This window comes from Lonchura striata, chromosome 3, assembly GCF_050655825.1.
Source record: "Lonchura striata isolate lonStrDom1 chromosome 3, ASM5065582v1, whole genome shotgun sequence".
NCBI classification, from domain to species: domain Eukaryota; kingdom Metazoa; phylum Chordata; class Aves; order Passeriformes; family Estrildidae; genus Lonchura; species Lonchura striata.
This window is the reverse complement of record NC_140705.1, coordinates 103,344,450-103,365,214: the sequence shown is the minus strand read 5'-3', so window position 1 is coordinate 103,365,214 and position 20,765 is coordinate 103,344,450. Positions and strand designations below refer to the sequence as shown.

At 38.7% G+C, this 20,765-nt stretch overlaps 1 protein-coding gene across 4 annotated transcripts in view; it reads right to left on the bottom strand.

Annotated features, from left to right (window-relative positions):
- Positions 1–416: 416 nt before the first annotated feature.
- The window catches only part of RPS6KC1 (ribosomal protein S6 kinase C1), an 83,728-nt gene continuing 63,379 nt past the window's right edge, over positions 417–20,765 (bottom strand). For all 4 annotated transcript variants that reach the window (XM_021547610.3, XM_085576041.1, XM_085576042.1 and 1 more), the window contains 5 exons: positions 16,860–18,437; positions 16,499–16,588; positions 5,238–5,320; positions 4,419–4,514; positions 417–1,359 (listed from right to left, as the gene is read on the bottom strand). In XM_021547610.3, coding sequence (XP_021403285.3) covers positions 1,249–1,359; positions 4,419–4,514; positions 5,238–5,320; positions 16,499–16,588; positions 16,860–18,437 — 1,958 coding nt within the window. In that variant the 3' untranslated portion in view covers positions 417–1,248. The remainder of the gene's footprint in view (positions 1,360–4,418; positions 4,515–5,237; positions 5,321–16,498; positions 16,589–16,859; positions 18,438–20,765) is intronic.

The window sequence follows — 20,765 nt, the reverse complement described above, 5'->3', positions numbered from 1 at the left end:
CATTGATACATACTCTGTACATTGCAGTGTACAGCATTTGTACATCAGGAATCCACACATTTGCTTAGCAGCAGTCAGCAAAATATTCTGCACGTCTTATGTTCTCCCATTCTCCAGACGTTTCTAGCAAACAAACAGGTCAGCTAATTGGCTCCTGCCCAAGTCTTACCCACTAGGGTTTGCTCAGAGATGTCACTTAGTCATTTGGCATGAGCAAATCCCAAGCTTTTTCCTGTTCAAGCAGCAGAGTGGGTGAAGGCTTTCTTTGATTTATTAAGACTATTAACAAACAAACAGGGGAGTTCAGAAGCTTCCTCAAGCACAAGAACACGAGCAGAAAGGTTTTTTTCCTGAAGTAGCAGCTAAAAATAGGACACTTAGAGGAAGTAAAGTTCATTAAGTGATAAAGCAGTGGCTGCAGTGATGAAACAATTTTTCCTTTTTTATTTATATATTTATTTAGTGTTATGTGTTCTTGCTCCTTATTAGAGTGCTAAAGCAGTGTTTATCCAGCTGAGGAAAAGAAGATTTCCCTTTCTGTAGTGACTTTAACATGTAGCTCATCAAATACAATAGTCAAGAGTTTTAAACAGACATTGCCAGCCAACAAAGTACAACATTTGACAGCATTATTTGCCTTTTATATGCTCTTTCCAGAATGGGAAATGATATGCTATTTTCAAGACACATTCCACAGTATTATGCAACAGCTTTCTTAATTTTTAATGGATATATTACTTTTAATGTGTCAACTTTTGCATAAAGCATTTCAGGATTTTATTTAGTATTTTCTTTAGCCTATACCATTAATAAATTATTTGCTTTTTCTTTCCCTACCCCCACAAGAGCTGCACTTAGCATTGGGAAATGGTCTATTGACACAATAAAAAAATACTTTCAACTGGCACAGTCTGTAGACACTTCCATCACCAGACAAAGCACCAGGAGGACATTCCTGCCCCTGCTTATCTGGCAGTGCCAAACATGCTGCCCAGGAGTTGCCTCACAAACTTTCCTTTGATGAAAGGACTCACACACATGAAGCAACCAGCTATGGTAGAAATAAGCCAGCACCCTGTACAACCAGCGATTCTTGTTAAAAGTGTTCACTTTTGGCTCCATTGCTCCAGCATCCTTTAGCTATTACATCCAAGTGGTTTGAGACATCCAAAGGAAGCGAGTCAGGGTGCTCCTGTGCCAGAGAAACTTGTCCAGTTGACCTGAGTTTGTTCAGAGGGCACGTGTCTCTCATCTCTGCAGATCTGCCCATTCTATAAGGGCGAAAAATGGATGAGATTTGATGTCTTCAACACCAGCAACACCAGCACCAAGACGCTCCGCAGGATTAAACTGCAAAAGCTTGACATAAAAGAAAAAAACACATGATTCAGTGAGTAAGAACAAAAACAACTGCTTAAAAGTTCCAGAAAGGTCTAAGGTAAGGGACATCCTACTGTTTTCCTGCTCTATGAATTACTTTCAAGAGTGCAAAAGCATACTTGAAATTCCTAAAATCCAGTAAATGGAAGAAGACTCTCCTTTCCTTGAGTATCAGTCTTACAGTCTTCAGAGACTACTGATCACAGCATGCAATTCCCTGAAGCACTGCACACTGGGACTTCATTTTAAGTGTAACCTCATTTTAAAAAGAGACAGCAGCAGCCAGAGCCTGTATCAGTAGAACTCTGGACGCTGCGCTTGCTTCATGTTAACCTTTGCTCACACCACTGTGTTATGGCTACATCAGGGACAGTGGTCTGTAACTTTCCGTTTCATAAATTTTTAATTGGTCCTAAAATATCAGGATAACATAGCCAGCTCTCCATTTCCTAAAAAAAAAAAAAAAAAAAAAAAGTTTTAAAGAGTCCTAGAAATGGCCTAAAACTGAAAAGTCAAAACTGCAGTGAAAGAAACAAAACAGCCTAATGGCTTCATGGAAATTTCCTGAAATTCAGCACCTCATTTGCTTTTTAGTTGTACATCACATGCTGAATTCATGTGAAAAGGAAATCACAATATTTACATCTGTTTAAAGATACCAATCCATATAAAAGGGAATGCAAAGGTAAACTCCAAAGAGACTAATAAAGACACACAAACATATTTTGCAGTTTTCAAGAAGTGTTTATACGCTATTCAATTACAGCCAGTACAAAGGCATGATCTCTTGCTTGCTTTTTCTGCAACAGCTAATAGGATAACTTCTCCCAGTTGTCACTTGGAAAAATGTGTATTCATATCTTGATGCAGTCAACATCTAAGTGAGCCTACATCCATAAACATAGGAATGGCTCTGCTATTTGCAGTCAGTGTCACACAGTAAAAGTAGCTTGCTGACAGTGAACAGTGCTGCTCTGGTATCTCCCACAAGCCACAGATGCAGCCAGGGTGTATCTGCCTTCCCTGGAAATACAGGCAGCACCAGCACAGGGAAATCACATGTGGTCATTTATTTTCTGGAGTTTGTCTTTCTAGAATAACTTTAATCTCAGAAAACAAATGTAAACTGAAACAGACACCTATTGAAAAGTCACATTGCATATTTTGTTGGTACTAGAATTTGAAGGTTCCTGAAAACAAAAACCTGAGTGCAAAATACCTAACCAACATCAAAAAACAACTTTATCTTTCAGCAGATATAAACAGATCTCTGTTTTTCAGATGCTGGCTAAATGAAGATGATGTTTACAATGAAGTCACCTGGACTGGAAGCCACAGCAGGAGACAACGCCTGACACAATTTTCTGTATAGCTGAACACTGATCCCCGAGAGTTACTCTGTGATGTTTTGACCTGTTTACCCTTGGCAGTGGGGGGAAGGAAAGTCACAATGACAAATTGCTATCCATGCCAAGAGAGCTCTCTTCCTTTTCCTGACAAGGCTTCCTCAACAATGAATGTCAGCTTCCTTGGATAGTCACACAACAAAAATGTGATTTACTGCTTCATATAGCCAAACCTCCACCAGATAAGTCACCACCCTACACTACACAGCTTGATCTGGGGAGACTGTTCTCTCAATACATATGGTCTTGTAACACAGCTGTGAGTGGCAGAAATACATCTGCCACTTAAACCCACCAGTGGCAAAAGAGACATTCTTTGGCATATGTGAAAATAGGCAATATATTAGTCTACAGCAAAAAAAAATCCTGCACTGGCAGTCACACTAGAAGACACGTTTGTCTTCTAGTCTTAAAGGGAGGAATTCCCTTCATTAAATGTGATTTTGCTTTCCTTCAGCTATTTCTCTCTTATAGCATCTGTGGATTAAGGTAAAAATTTGCTACCATCCAACTATATAAATGCAGATTATATAGAAATGGGATTTTTCTTTACTCATTTCCTTTTCCACCTTTTCCAGACACGTACTTCCACCTTCAGTGACTTCATGTCACTTATTCAAAATAGGTGGTGTCCAAGCATACAGTTCCATTTCCACTAATCATTTCACAGTAACAGCACAGAAATCAATCATCTGTCACTGGGTCTTCTCACTCACTGAATTTTCAAAATCTGTTTCCTTTGTTTTCTTCAAGAAATACTTTGTCCACTCTGCTTTATTCAAAACTGTGTCTAAGTCACGCCACTATTTATGTACCCACTAGCAAGATCCTCTTCAAAGCTGAACAGCATAATTCACATATATTGCTTCTTCTTTTCAAGTGGAACAGGTCAGATCTAGGCACCACTTCCACAGTTATGCCAAAATTAACTAGCAGGAAGATTGCATTAACTGAATTTCAAGACCCTGTACTACATATTCAGTTATGACTACCTAAAGCTAAGAGTAAACTAAAACCATCAAACAGTACTATTCCCATTAATTTTAAAATGGTGTATCAGTCTGGAAGCTTGTCTATATTTTACAATTTTGCCTTTTGTCCAACCTACCCACTTATCTTCTGACTACAAAAGTCACTGGATTCACCATTTAAAGTACTTTTCTTCAGAAATGGCATTCAGAAGTTTCCTGGAATTGAGCTACACATTGTCAACCACAGTGAGGTTGTAACTTCAAATCACTGCTACAGGTTTCATAGCACTTTGAGCTATTTTGCTGAATTGGCATCAGTATTTTTCACTTTAGTTCATGAAAAATGTTTCCATGAACATTTAGAGCAGAATTCCTCAAATGTTCATGCATCACCAGCAGGTGTTTCCAAAGCATTTGCCAAACTTATTCTTTGAAGAAATGGCAAAGCACTCCTGTTTTCTACAGACCCAGCTGGCAGCACAAGTCAAAGTTTGCAAATGCAACAAGACAACTGCGCAAAACTCATCAGTGCTGACAAAACGGCCATCCACACTCCTACCAGCAGCTTTCTGTTTTTACACTTAACTTCACCAGAAAAACTTAAGTAGGTAAGTATTTGACCCATCCACACACAGAGAAAACAAATTCTCCCCTCACCCACCTGCTGAATCAGTGATTTGGCCTCCTTTGATACATGGTCTGGTATATTCAAAGAAGTATGAGTGTTTATTCCTGATGGATGGCACTCAACCAGAGACTGGAGAAGAAAAGGAAAAAGGGAAAAAATAAATCAAAGTAGGAAGGCATATTTATTAATTTCAAAATTGCAGTATTGGATTATCTCCTACTAGTCATGCAAATTTAACACACAAAGCCAAAATTCAGTGTTTCCTAGTATGAAGTACTGGTTCTGGGAAGAATGTCTACAGGTGCTGATGATATCTATCTATCCCTGAGATAGAGCTTTAGAACATTTACATCTTAAGGCCTCTGTTTTATTGCTCACATTTGAAGAGGCTGGGAATTTGCTGGACTTTGTATTCTTTGTGCAGAGCTGTCAACCAAACACCAGTTTGATTTGTCCGAGCATTCTTTGTCTCAAAATACTAAATTAATGTGTAATATATGGCTTCTACACAGTTTCAGGAAATAGTACTGGAAGCACTAGGGCAAAAGTTTTGTACATGTACAGATGAAATGTTAGAAAAATTGGATTTCACTGTAGCTAAGAGGGCAGCATAGTTTTGGTTATTTTTTTTTTTTTAGTCCTTAGTTTGGTACAGCTTTATTAAGTTGTTCTGCTAAAGGCTGAACATGCTTTGTTTCTCTGGTCCCATGCAGACTAAGCAAATTGAGAGCGCTCAAGTTGGCAAAGCTCATCAGAGAAAGAAAATATAGGGAATCACACCTGGACACATCGCTGGTAAGAAACTACTGGCCAAGAAGTCACTTTTATTGAGTCACTTGCCCCCAGACCTACCTTCCCAGTGAGGAGTTCAAAAAGAATGGCACCCAGGCTCCACCAGTCACAGGCTTCTGTCTCTTCTAAGATAGCACCAACCTCTAAACATGAGACATTTCAATTAATATTAAAAAGGTCAGTTACACCTTCAAAATTAACATATATTTACAAGGTGACTGTTTAATGCTGACAGAACATATACTAAATACCACAGAGCTTTCATTATGCCTGCAATTTAGTTAGCCCTTTAGCCACCTACAGATTGCATTGTTCAAGCACAGCAACACCATACATTTCATGCATAATTTGTCTTTTCCATGCATACATAGGCACTTTCGAGGCTTCTAGGCATTACAGTTATGATTTTTCTATTCTGGACAGAACTGAACAATGACAGACAGTAAAGCAAAGCACATTTAGAGAATTTACCATGGCCAGAAGAGCTGGACAGGTCAGAGTGGCCTAAAACATCCAGAAAAGCAGCACAAGGGAGGGTGCAGTAGTCTACTGCATGCCTTAGTTTTGCCTTTGAGGGTAGGATTTGTCTCAAGGCTAACGCACACCCTTTACTGGGATCCCTATGGGAGGCTTTTCACAATGGTCTCACGGAGAGACAGCAAATCTGCTTCCCACAGCATAACCACAGCCAGTAACTGTGTATGGCTACAGCCCAGCCCAAACTGTACATTGCTATAAAAAGTCGTTTCCCCCTGCATCCAACCCAACACTGCTATTGCTGCACAGGCACAAGGGACAGCAGGGAGGGGAGACAGGGGTGACAGTCCCTAGCCATACACACATACCTATTCAGTAGCATGATGCATGCAAAAAACTTGGCCTTCACTGACTCAGGCTTTAAGCTACAAAAATTATTAAATACAAACACACCACACTGTCTGCTCTAAAACAGGCAGAAAACCAGATTGCAATGAAGATGAAATCTTCATTTTGACTGTCAAAAAACTGCAGAAGCCGTACTAAAATAGCTTTGGTGGCAAAAGCCACACCAGCTCCCCAGCAGAGGACAACAATTAGCATACAGTCACATAGCTGTTGCTGTGAAAAGCAGTACAGCATGGGCAGAAAAATCCTGCTCATCATTTTATAGAGCTTAGCATGAGCATGGCCAAGGAGAGCTCCAGATGAGTCCCAGCCCAGGGTCAGGGAGAGGGAGGCATCACCTCAGAGCTCCCCAGAGGCAGGGAAGCACAGCCATGCTGAGCTCAGGGATGTGCAGCTGCCACACAAACTGGAAGAGGCTCAGCACCTCACAGAACTAAGCTCAGGCTGCTGTTGCAAGAGCAAGAAGGAAGGATGGCTCAGACTTTGTTTCTTGAGGTAGCACATCCCTCACACTGAAAAGCTGGCTACATTTAACAGCCTTGGAATAACTGATATGGCACTATAAGGGTACCACACATCAGAATTTATTCCACTCCTTACAGATTAATGCTCCTATCAGCATCAAGAAACTTTTACAAAGATGTAACAGCAACTATATGAGGAACCATATCAGGACAGTTACATGAATTTTTAAAATGTTGTAAGATCCCATCCAAGCACCCCAATGATGTTGAAATTACTGTAAATTGAGATAATTTGTGTAAAAACCAAAATGTGTTCTTGCAATTAAAGTCCTTCAGAAAGGCAGAGCTTCTAGGTAGCTATCTTCTAAAAAAAGAAAAAAAAAACAAAAAAGAAAAAAAAACCTCAAACAAATAAAACCCCAAACAAACAAAAATAAAAAACCCACCAAAACCAAAGTTGGGCCTTTCCACATAAATCAGCTGGTGAAAGGTTTTCACCACTGAAACCTACTAAATGGAAATGCCTTTTCAGTTCAAGGGAGCTTTCTTTCCAACAAGATCTTTATTTCTAAATTAAATTACACACTTATTACAGAATAAGGACAGCAAAGCCAAGAATTAATAAGACTGACTACTACATTCTCAGTTCCATTAACTATCCCATATTGACACACCGTAAATTTTAGAATAATGCCACAGAAGGAAATAATCCATTTTTCCCAAAGGCGTTCAGTGGAAATGGGCCTTATGAGTTAGAGCCCAACTTAAAAAAAAAAAATAAATTACCTAAATGTGAAAAAAATACATCATTCAGAGCACAGGGAAAAGAAATTATACCAAGAAAAAAATTTACTCAGTTTTGGTGATATTTTCCTTTATGCTGGCAATCAGAGATGCTGATCCAATTCCCTAAAGAACCAAAGTTACACTGTCTTCTTTCACACAACTGTTCATTACAGGAAGTAGCACTGATGAAGAAAATGGACATGTATAGAATAAGAGTCAAAAAGCAAACCAGAGTCCACTTCCTCAAAATCCAAGCTCATATTTTCAACTGGACAAACACTTTCAATACATGCCAAAACAAATGCCACTGCAGTTCTCTGACAAGAGCAGCACTGAACTGTTCCATCCACTTTTGGCCATGACCAAAATGACACAAGTGGAATAAATTAAGAACAGGCAAGTAACACAGATTTCTTCCAGGGCTAAAGGACTTTGCCTGGGTTCTCATGCACAAGCAGAAGCTGCATAACAAGTCATCTGAACCCACACAGAACACAAAATGGAAAACTCAGCTGAGGGCAACACCTGAGTCCCCTTCTTTACAAAAACTAAATTTTAGCTCAACGTCTTTCCTATTATGCAATATCTACCTTCCAGCTGCTTTCACTAGGTTCCAAAGTTTCCTTATTTCAGGTTAAAATAAATGTTTTCCTTAAAAAAATAATAAATTAAAAATCACTGTGTACACTACAAATAAACATGTTGTTTATATTTCCTTCCTTCGAACAGGTCTCGTGACTTCTGATGAAATACTGATCATAATAAGGCCAGGACACCACATCAATATTACTGCATTTTATCTTGACTAAACATCATGGGAAAATTTAGAAACTGTAGATTATGAAGTGCTTTTGAGGGACACAGAGTAGCTGGCTAATGTAATATACCACACAGGGCATATGCTTTTTTTCAAGCTTCAATACTGCAATAAATCTGAACTACAATATCTGCCTTCACTAAGAAAACATTTTCATCTCAATCCATCAGCAAAGTAATTTAGACAATAAATGGTAGTGACACATAAGCTTAAGTGAATAACATGGGGATATTTGTGCCAAATCTTTCCTCCATGAACCTTGAAATGAAGGACCTTACCCGGATTTGTACAAAAATAAACACGTGTACACATGTACACTGTGTTGGGGTTTCTAGGACTGGCAGAAAAACACATTCCTATCATCTTCTGATAGAAAATCAGAGAAATAATAAAGTAGGGTGAAAAAAAGTCAATAGCTCTTCCAACTTTACTGCAATTTCATTAAAGAGAGAGCTTTCCTCTTTCTCCCTTCCCAAAGCATGGCCATGACATCCAGCACCATGACGCACAAGTCAACATGAATGCTAAATTCCTGCACAAGGCAATTCCAACAGCAGCCACTGGGATAACTGAAGGGAAGGAGATTTGTAAAATGCTATCAGGTTTAGACTGAGACAGATGGTACAGGTAAACAGCTTCACTACCCGGCACTGTCCTCCTTCCAGAGCAGCTGGTCTCAACTGTAAGGCCATTTCTTTATGGTTTCCATACTTATCTCAATATTTGCATTATACACAGCAATACCTTACTTCCTGATAAGAGAGACATAGCTGACAACATTCTGTATTTTAAACAGAAGTGCCAGTTCCAAAGAAAAAGCAGAACTTCCCCTCTCCTGAACACATATTCGCAATAAAGCTATCAATGGCAAAACAACTCATTTTCTCACTCTTTACAAATCAACTTGAAATATAAACCCTTCTTGCTGAAGGATTTTAAAGGCTTTTACTACCACACCTGCCACATTTTTTTCCAAACACAGCTTCCTCCAGGGCTGACAATGCCTCATGACCAGCACACACAAACAGTAGTTACCATGGAAGAAGCCAGGCTTACAGGAGGCCTTAGACATTCACTGTGCAACTCAGGCCAGATGGCTCGTGAATCACCAAGAACAAAAACTTAATCAAACATTTTGTAGGATAAACAGTAATATATATTAAAAAAAAAAAAAATGCATCTCCAGTTAGCTCACAGAGTCACGAAAGGCTTTTCCCTTACCCCACACTGCAAGCAGAAACAGCATACTCTCAAGTATCATTTCTGCACTGATAAGAAAAAAGGAGACCCATCTGAACTACCATCAGGTGTCTGAAACTGTTCATGAGGAATTGGACTTTTTCAACATCCTGAAAAGAAACACAATGTTTTCCCCTTCTGTGACCATTAAAATAAACATTGCATGAAAAACCATTAGAGACCCTGGAAATTCTATTTACATTACACTCCCTTAATTTTAAAACATTACTGTTTTATCATATTTTGATATCTATATATGTAAAGAAACATTTGCAGAGAATCATGATTCCAACCTAATTCACTCTCATCAGACTCAGTCAGCCAAGATAACATAAGATACAGCCACTAAATAAAACATCCCACAAGCAATCTGGCCATAATGCTTTGCCTAAAATGCTTCAGCAATTTATAAAGCACAGTATTGAACCATCTATATTTAAGTATAAGAAGTTTATCATGGTCTTTAAACAATAAAGTAGTGAGGCAAGTCCAATGAACATTTGCTAAGATCAAATGGAGCATGAAAATAGGAGGTTTCATTTAAAAGTTATTAAAAAACACATGGGCATCTATGTTCCTCTCTGGAAAAAAAAAAAAAAAAAATAGAGAGAACAGTGTTTGTTCTTTTAAGCAGCCCAAGATGGAATCAAAACTTGCTCTAAAATAATCATGTGATGAAAGAGACAAAGTTTTATTACTGTTCTGTTATCAAAACAAAGCAAACACCAATTAACCACATAGCTAGCTCCATTTATTTTCACAAGGCATCTTGTATACTGACTTCAAGGTTTAGTCCCATCTGTAATATTAATACTTGTAATAACTACAGACATAAATAAACACAGGTAAAGTACAGTTTTCTTCTGGAGTTAGCAACTGGCTTTTATGAAAGCCAGACTAAAACATCAGATTTTTACAAATCAACAGCTTGGGTACATCTTACTGCTTGTTCTATTTAGAGTCTAAGAAAAACCACAAGATCATGTACTTCACCTGAAACACATCGTGTACTTACAAGCCTGAGATCATATTTTTTTCAGAAAGTACCTGATGCTCTCTCAAAACCTGTGCTTTCAATTACCAACCCTAAGTTCATGACATTCTGCTATTCTGGGAGCAGTCAGTTGTCACTGTTTTCTGTGGGACACTCTGGGGTCTTTAGAGAGCTGTCCCACTCCAAATGGTTGCTGTAAAACTGCTACCCTAAGCCTCACAGGAACTTTTTCTGCACATCCAGACCTTATTCACACCAGCCATGTATTTTTAATGTTTGTGTTTGATCCTGTTTCCTATTACCAGGGATTTTCAAATCAAGCTAGCCCATCCTTCAGATTTTTATGCCCAAAGCTCCTTCACCTACCCAGATTTTTTCTTTTCTTTTTAGGATAATCCTGAGACATTAATGTCACACAAAAATCTAGGACAGAGTCAGAGATAAAAAGCAGGAAGTCCACACTATAACCAAGAGACCAGCCCACCCCTCGACACCTCTCAGGGTCAATGGCACTTTAATCTACCACAGTTATTTTGCTTCTTAAACAATCTACTCAAATTAAATTACTATAATACAGAATAGCAGATTTAATGAGTGCCTGCAAACTCCTACTGAAAAAAACATGCACAAATAATATGCAGGTTTTTCTGCATCAAATGTCTATTTGGTAAACAGAGGCAAATAATCTTTTTCCTTATTCAGTAAATAAAAATTATAGCATGCAGGCTAACAATATCAACTAGCAATTTTTATTTTCATGCCATCTATTTTAGGTGACCAGCTGCACTTTGCATCTGTATTTTCAATTGTTTAAGAGCAAAAGTGACATCTTTATTTGGGAGTACAAATATCAGGTTGCACATTGAAACATTTTTCTCTTTTTTTTGGAACAAAATCCTTTACACAGATGTCTTCTTTTTGCTTAGGTTTTGCACTGTGCACAAGTAACAGCAGGTTACATAAAACCAAATTTACCATATATTTGTGTGTAGGCTTCTGTGAATGCTAGTTTGTGTAAATAAGACTTGATTATAGCACACAGCTTATGAAAGCATCAGAATAATATGATGCATTACTGATGGCCAGTTTCCTACTTACATTTTCTAGGAAGCTAAGCTCCCTTTGGCTTTAGGATCTCAAGCAGCAAATCTCCAGTTTTTAGTAAACACAGTCTGGTGAAAACTTGTTTAAACAAAAAAGAAAAAAGACTCTAAAGGCAGCCCAGTTCTGAAACCTCGTCCTCCAAAAACACTACAGGGATGCAACAGAAAGCATCCCTGCTGCTGGAACAAGAACTCGGGGAGTGTAAATAAAACATCTCATTCACACATCATATTTACACAAGATGTCAGACCAGCAAGCTGCTTCTACAACATGACACTTCACAGGTTAGACTGAAAAAGTACCTTAAAGATTTCTCCTCATGAGAAAATCCTCAACTTAAATCTGCTTTACGCGAAGACAGCCTTGACTAGGCAACAGCTGTAGACAATTCTGTCTTTCTCACAGATATTAACCATAGTGAGATAGCTTTTTATAAAAAAAGTTACCAATTTTATTTTTTAAATTGTAACAGTCAAGAATGGAACACAATTATTACTGTATTAAAAAGTTAACAACTCTTTATATTTAAGATCACAATGTTGGCAAAACCAATACTTAAAATAACAGAAGGTGATAATTTGCATTTCAAAATTCATCTATCTTGCTTTTCTCTCAATTAGACCAAAACATGTTGATTCACAGGTTTGTGTGTGTGTGTGTGTGTTTCTTTTTTAAACTTATTTATAGAGCAGAATAATGGCCCCCCTGCTAGGCTGGCATTTGCTCAAGTTTCTGTCCATGTAAATTGAATCTGTTACTGGAATTTTCCCCCCTTCAGAATACCAAGGCACATTAACCAAGAGATAAAGAGATACATTGCTGATACAATCAGCCACCAGGCAGGTGGATAAATCAAGGGATTTTTTGTTAGTTTTCGTGGGGATTTTTTGGACAAATATGTGATAAGAGTTCTCAGGGGGCATGGAGAGCAAAGAGCTGTTTAAACAGAAGTGAATCATTCTCATCTGATCTGCTAATAACTTTGTATTCAGACATCAGCTGCTCAGCACACTTTTAAATGTTCAGAAAACAAAATTACTATAAAGAGGAGGAAAGTTAAAGGAAACAAAACACATTAACCTCACTATAATCACCTCAGCCGTATTAATACAGCAGAAATTCTCAGTTACAAGTGCTTAATTTCTTACTTAAAAGCAAATAGGTCATTCTTAGCCAAACCCCCACAGTTTTACTTGAAGTGGTGTTGAGTTTATATGTATGATTTATAACCTAACGTTTACCTTGTGAATTAGAGAAACAACAGAGTTATCATAGGCAAACAGCAAAGATGTAGTTTGGGTATTAATCAAAGTATAGCACAGACAGTACTTTTAAGCATCTGCTGAACCAGAGCTGGTTCAGGAACTTTTAGGGTTTTTTTAAATTGAGCAGAACTGTACAGCAGTAAAGTTACCCAGCCACACCAACAGATTCGGCAGCACCGTAACACACCGCGAGCTTACGAGCACAACTCTTGATGCGCAAATCATTACAAATGAGCCGCATCTTCGTCTCCAGCTCTTAGAGAAGTTAAGCAAACTGGGGGCAGCCAGTGCGACAGCAGCATCCATCAATGGTGCAATGCCACCTCCCGTCGGCAGCCGGGAAGCGCCGCTCCTGCAGCAGATGCTGCCCTGCTCCTCACTTAGGCACGATGCGAAATGACCATTGCTATTTCCTACACAACTAATTATACTGCTCGCAGCTTTTTCAACTATTCCCTTTCCTCGTCTTCTTGACGCTTCTGCATTTATAATCGTTGCAGTTGCTCTGTTGTTTTATATATGCGCTGCGTAATATCTTTTTGACATATGCATTCAAATTGCCTCTCTGGTTTTTCTAAGACAACAGGAGCTGAACAAGTCCCTGCACTTCCCCAGGGCAGGGATCTGATCACTGTTGCTGTACCCACACTGCCTAGCTTGATCTTAATGCACACTTACACTCTGATGCACAGAAAACCTTAAACACAAAATCCTACATCCTGCAAGCAAGTTCCACACAGGTGAACCTCTATTCTCCCTTGGCCCTCCAAAGCTTCCACACTAATACATTACTATCCCTATCCCATCCAGCAACTCGTTTTCAATATATAAATTGTAGAATTTAGACTTCATGTTTTTCTTCAACACATATAACAGCTTAAGATTTAAATACATCTTCATGCACTTCCCTGCAAATCACTTTACAACTTACACTGTGGAAAAGCAACATCTGATACCTCAACAACTGAAAAGACACAACTGTTTCAAATACATGTTTAAAATTTTCATATAAATCTGCAATACAATTTTCCATCTATTTTAAACTAAAGATATCCTGCAATCTCTTTAAATTTCATGTTCACCCTCCCCTTTTTCTGCCTCTAAAATTTGCTCCTCAAAAATCAATGCAGAAAAAGAACTGCAGCCCTAAACTCATCATCTGTTCTCAGTCTCCAACAGCAGACCCTAAAAAGCAATGTTTATTGACAGACACCTTCCCTTTCTTGCATACATTGAAAGAGTGCACTAAATTATTGAAATCAGGTAGAATACAAGTTATCATATCCAAATTTATTCCATCTCAAACTCTACTAAAAGCACACAGCAACCTAATCACAAAATTTTTACAAGCCAAGTTTCACTGCATCCTTCAGCAGGAAAGAAAACGAGAAGGAAGGCTGACTACCCAGAGGCAGGGCAACACAGCACATAACCCTGAAAACCAGGAAAATTCAGAACAAGATAAAGACTCACTTTGAGTCACTTAGACACTGTTTTTTATTACGGTGAGAAATCTTAAGACCTGATAAAATTTTGTGAAGATAATTGTCTACCTCTACAAAACTATAGCATTTCCCTCAGAAAAAAAAAAAAAAAAGGCAATACCAAGTTGTGAGAAACACTTATATTAAAAAGAAACTTTAAAAATAATAATAAAACCTCAAAACTTGTTCCCAGTGTACTGAACAGAAGCACAAACAATTTCAAAATCCTTATTCCAAGAAGCATCTTGAGAAGCAATGCTTTCATGATAAAGGGGTTGCAGGGACACAGTACACTCCTCAAAATGAAAAAAAAATTATCATCCAAATGAAGCCTTCTTTCCCCCTGTAATATTGGAACCTAGAGAAAGCTTATTAATGTGATTATTTCTTTTAACACTGGTCTAAAGTTCTAAAGCCACATTTACCAGCAGCAGTAGCCCTAAGAAAACTGCTGTGGACACAGCTATACACCATTACTGAACCATTCCTCATAACAGAATGACACTTGGCTCCAAAATATATTTTGTGCTGCTAAATTATACAAAGTATTATCTCCTACTAAAAATTAAAATGTTACAGCTACAATAAAGTACAAGCATGCTTCACAGAGATAGCACTAAGATCAAGTATGAAATGCAAGAATCATGGAGCGGTACCAATTCATCCACCTTGAATATATCTAATACTTGCATTTGCAAATGTTCACCTTGCACACACACACAAAGAAAATGCAGCCTGGGGTAGGGCAGAGAGGGGAGGACAACTTGAGTAAAAAAAGCCCGGATGGGTACCACACCTGTGCTGTGAGGTGGAAATAATGATGGTGTGGAAAACTTTATTCTTGCATTCAGGGACTTCTAAATATTATTTCAACTGCTCCCTAAACACTTAATTACTGCAAGAGCTGGCTGGTTGGGGCTTAGGGGGCAAAAAGCACCTCTCTTTGGATCCTCATTAAAGTACAGAAAAATTAAGCTTTGACTTTCACAGCTCATTAATGATGACAGGGTGGGAAAATGCTGCACTTCCATCTTCGCTAGAACTCAACTGGGGAGCGCTTTGTTCATGGGAAACACCTTCTCTAACAGGTTGTCATACATGTTGGCAACCAGGACAGCCATCTATTTAACAAACATAGAAATTGCTGGGATTCCCCAATTATTTTGTTCTTGAATAAAAGTGGCATGAGGGTAGAACAAAGGTGTTGGATTTACTTCGATAGGTGAAAAGAATTATTTTCTGTAATATTTGCCCTTTTGACTTGCATAGAAAAGATGTTATTTTTCATTTATATCAAGAAGTTGACATTCAAAGTTTGTTGAGACCCTACCAACCTTTATTCACAGAGGCATTTCCTTGCTGCATTTCACTTGCAGAACAAAAGCACAGAAGAAACACCTGATGCCAAACTAAATTCAGAACTTCCATGGCTGGCAACTATTATTCTAATTTTTTCTAAACACATTTGCAGACTCTGAGCTTGAGGACTACCTGCATGCCAAGCTGCAATGCCTGGCCAGACCACGCACTCAGCAGAAAGTTATGTTGGCATTTCAAAGTTGGAATGAAAATATAGTAATTTCAACTCTAAACATAGTTTTTATAAGTTAACTATGAAATTTTTAAAATATGAAGCTGTATGTGGAACACCTGATTTTTGGCAGTCACTGCCAAAAATCACAGACCACTATATTAGCAGAAAATAAATTGGAAACAGGAAAAGAGGGAGGGCTCAGTTTCAAGTGCCATCCTTGCTATAAGATCCCAAGAGATATTGATTTTATCACCCTCAGGACTGATGAAAGTGGTTCTAAGGAAAGAGCTCTCTAAACTATTTCAAAGCCCTCTGTAGCAAATCAAAACTGTCAGAGGCATCTCTGAGCCTATTAGGGTTGTATTTTTCAAACTTCTGTGGTTCTCCCCCCACCACCCATGTCCTTTGCATGAATAAATTTTTGTATTTTTAAGGGTCTTAGTGCCACCTTTTCATTTACCAAGATGTACTCACACACAGGAAAAAACTGGAAGAAAACAGAACATTCCTAACTTGCTCAAACAAGACATTCAATACAATTACACGTTATGGAAATGACATAACAAACACGGCCACAGTTCAACAATAAAGCAGTTATGATTCCTGTAGCTTTTTAAGACATTAAGAAAAAGAAGCAAAGAAAACTCAGATATTGCATGATCTCAAGCCGTATGCTACAGAGACTACATGAGAAAATGAAAGCTGCAAATCTACTTTCCAAGTGAAACGTTGTAGGTGATTGCTCTAACCTGGGGCACAGTACATTCTCTCTATGGCATCGTTGTCACAGGAATCTTCAACCTCCCTCCACCTGCTAAAATACGTTAGCTGAATGTGTCCTAAAAACAAAATGACAGGAGAAATCAAAACATTTTTCCCTTCCATTTTCTGCAGAAGTGAACTGTAATTACTCCTTTTGTAGCTAAAAACAGTATCATTAAGAATAATGGCATCATTAAGTACTAGAAGCTATTACTGGGGGTGAATTTGCTGCACTGATAATGAAGCTCTAGACAGGAAATGAAGATACTAATTACAAGATAAAACGCCTACTCAGTTAATTGGAAGCAACAGCGAATAAAAAGAAATGCATTTGCAAAAGTTCCTGACCTCTATCATTCAATAAGATGTTGTTTGGGTTCAAATCGCGGCACACAATTCCTTCTCTATGTAAAGCATCAAGGGCTACCACCATTTCAGCTGCCCATCTTTGAATGCAATCCTCCGGGATATTAAACCTGGAGGTTAGCGCTAATCTTTCATCGAGGTCCTGAAAAATTTGATGTATTTCCTTCTGCCCTGCTCCTGCTACTTTGTCTTCCTTCTCTGGTGCAGTCTTTTTACTTTCAGCTGCTGGTGACATAGCTGAGTCCGTCTCCTCTTTCCTGCTGTCTTCAGTTTGACTGGAAAACAGTGACACTCCTTCATTCCTTAGCACGTCTCTGTCCAAGCTAACCTCTGGAGCACCTGAGAGCGGGTTGGAAACACATGAACTTTCTTCTTTGCTTGTCATGTTTAAGGAGCAGGCCCCAAGCTCTTGGAACAGAGCCCCATCTTCTGAAGCACCTACCTCTTGGTCAGAAGTAAAGAGGGTCCCAAGAGCTCCCTGAGTGACACCACTTTGCTCACATGCTTCCCTGTGGGCAGGATCGCCCACTTCTGGTGCCACAGAATTTGGCTCTTGATCAAATGCTTTGCATGGCTCTGCAGAATTATTTAATTGCAAGACATCAGGTGTTTCTAACAACTTTACTTCTGACATGTCCCTATCAGATTTTGTAAACTTTGCTGGCCTTGTCACAGCTGGCTCCTCTGTTTCATCAGACATGCCTGGTAAGTTTATTAGGAGATCAGGCCTTCCTTCATCAATGCTATTCACATCATCAAAAGCAGCATCCTTAAAGGAGATAACTGGCACAGAGTCATTTGAACCCCTGCTCACAGTGTCATGAGCTTTAACACCCATTTTGCTCTCCAGGGCATCCAAGCTTCTGTCATGATCTGGGACAGAAAACAATGGCTTTAAAGGCTCTGATTTCAGGTTATATAATTTTTCTCCAAACTCAAGCCCCAGGAGCTCACTAGTGCTATCTTTGCTGTCTATCCTGAAGAGCTCCATGGGGCTGTTCTTGGATCTAGTTAACGAGTCCAGTATCCTTGTAGGGCTGGCTATTTCTGACTCGGCATCGTCGATGAACAGCTTTCGTTCCTGAGGTGCAATCTGGGAGGTGAAGCTGTCACTGCCAACAACGCTGCACTTCTGCAAGGAACTCCTCTCTTTGGTATGCAGCCCTTCACTCTCTGCTTTAGCCACTGGTTCCTCATTTAGGGAGCCAGAGTCAATTTTTTCCTGCCCATATTCATTGCACAACGTTAAATAACTAGTGGTGCACTCTTCTTCTGAGCTGGATACCGAGTCCATCCACTTGGAACTTTCCTGACCATCTTCCTGGTTGCTGCTGTCATCCTGAGAGCTTGGTGTCAGGCTGCTCCTCAGTGGGACCACCTTCAGCATGCTCTCCCCATAGCTTTCTCTGGAATCAGTGCTGCTACCAGTTTCTTTAGGAGTAGGTGTTGGTTGCTCCAGGTAAATTTTAGTTGAACTGGATGTTCTGGATTCAGGAATTTCAAAGCTCTCTTCAGGACTTCTGTTTAGGAACTTACTGACGTAAGACCACAGTTTCCCTCCTGAAAAAAAAAAAAAAAGGCAAAAAAAAAAAAAAGAAAAAAGGGAGATCTCTTAATTTCACTCAAAAAACACTTTTTTTTTTATTATGAAACACGAAAATATCATCACTGTCACTATACCCTTATGTCCACAGTTATTTGGATCTGCTACCCCAGCAGGAAATAATTACAGCAACCACAATTTGCTTATCACACAGATTTGTATTATTACATAAATATTTAAAGAGCTGCATCCAAGATTCAGCTGCTGCTTTTTTGTTTTTAAACTTCAGTAAAGTCTCATTTCAGAGTGTGCCTCAAGCTGCAAAGTGGTCACTACTCTCCACCTGCTGCCTCAAAAGCAAAAACTAGGGAAGATCAACTTGTTTGGTGCCCATCACCATCTCTGCCTACACTGAATAATTCTGTATAACAGCTTTAAACTCATCAGCAATATTAGCAAAAATGGACTGAAAACTAAACTGCAAGTTCAGTAAGGTAAATTACCGTATTAGCAGGGTATTTTAAGGGTCTGTGTCTGTCTTTGAGGAAACTGGTGTTTTTAGTTAAATATTGATATATTTCTTCCATTAACTTTAGAATTCAAAAAAAGCTTTTTATGCTTTGCTGCACCACACTAAGATTTATCAATACTTTAAGTTACAGAGGCAAACAGCTCCTTCACAGCATCTAAGTTATATGTCCAGAAATAAGTTACATTTGAAAAATACAAACCAGGACTCTTCATGTTGCCAAATGCTACACATATTAAAAAAAGATCACAGACTTCAAAACATAATTTTAGCAAAATAAATCAGGAAGTTTCTGTACCTCTTATATGTGACAAAGAATTTGGCTTAAAGCTAGCAAGTCTCCTTTGATAACTTAGGAAGAAATGCAATGTCAAGACATTTCAACTTAAAAGACTGTACAAAAATGCTGGAAAATGCAGGAATTTGAACAGAATCTTTATAAAAGAAAAAATAAGTATCCATCCCACTGGGCATCTGCAAAGTTGGTGGGTTTTTTGTTGGATTTTTGTTACTTATTTGGATAAAATAGAGTTTTATATTTTTCCAAAATACATTCTTTAACACTTTGGAGTTTTTTTAACACTCTCTTTATCAGGCAAAATTCCTTTAAAAAGTACAATAAAAGAAGAAACTATTTATCATTGCCTAGGAACAGATTTTCTATACTCCCAGGTATTTCAAATAAAACTTAGCAAAGACAGAAAAACCTTGACACTTTAAAAAATTAATTTGAATAATATAATGTGAAGTTTTCCTGCCCTTCATCCCCCTGGCTAAGACAAGACTTGTTTTTCAAGGGGAAAATGTATCTCACTGGTTGTGGTGAAAGTAAGTATATTAAAAACACAAAGAGGGAATGCTAACAGCTTGAGTCCAATGGTAAAAATGAAAATTTAGGTTAATCCATTAATTTAGGTTAATTAATGGTTTCTGCCCTAAGTATAAACAGAGTTAGCACCAGATCAGGATGACCCTTGCCATCTTCTAGAATGCCCTGAGAAAGGATGCCAGGGAGCAAAGGGATGCAATGCTCACAGAGAAAGGAACAAGAACTGCTATACTGACCACAGTAAACAGAAGCACTTTAGATGCTTAACCAGAGGTGCATTCAAAACGTGCAGCCCAAAGTGTGCCCTGCCACAGCCCCTGGGTCCCCCCAGCAGAGCAGCAGCCCCCAGCCCAGCGCGGCAGGCGCGGACTGACTCTGAGCCAGCCTGGCACAAGTGACCCCAGGCCCTGTGCTGGGGACACCGAGGGCCCAGGCCCTGCCAGGGCTGCCCCACAAGCAGGATTTCAGTCCTGTGAGAAGCAGGGAGCCCCTGCAGGCTCCTCAGGTGAGGCCACTTGCTTTAAACACAACAGGTCACACAGCAGGGCAAAGGCAGCCTGCCCTCAGAGCCCTGCAGCTTGCACAGCACTTCAGGGTTACTGGTCTGCAGCTGAGTTAGTGAAAATAAGAGTTGTCCATCCCATAATCACCAGCAGTTATTTTCTAATGTTATACTTCTGCATTTATTTGTATTTTTTGCTATAAAATGGCAGAGAGATAAAAAAACAGGAAAGTGAATGAGAAAGAGAGTGAGAAGGTTCATAATTTTTACATATATGAGAGTTTATCCTCTTTTTCACACTTTTATCCTTAACAATTAATTTCCTTTAAAATTTCAAATAAATTACTTCAAGTGCCATAAAAAAATAACTTTGCCCAATTTATTAACTAGGCATGGAATTATTCAAGTCCATTTTATACCAAACAATAAAATCTAATTTGAGAACCACCTACTACATTTAATAAAGCACACTATTTAATAAAAAA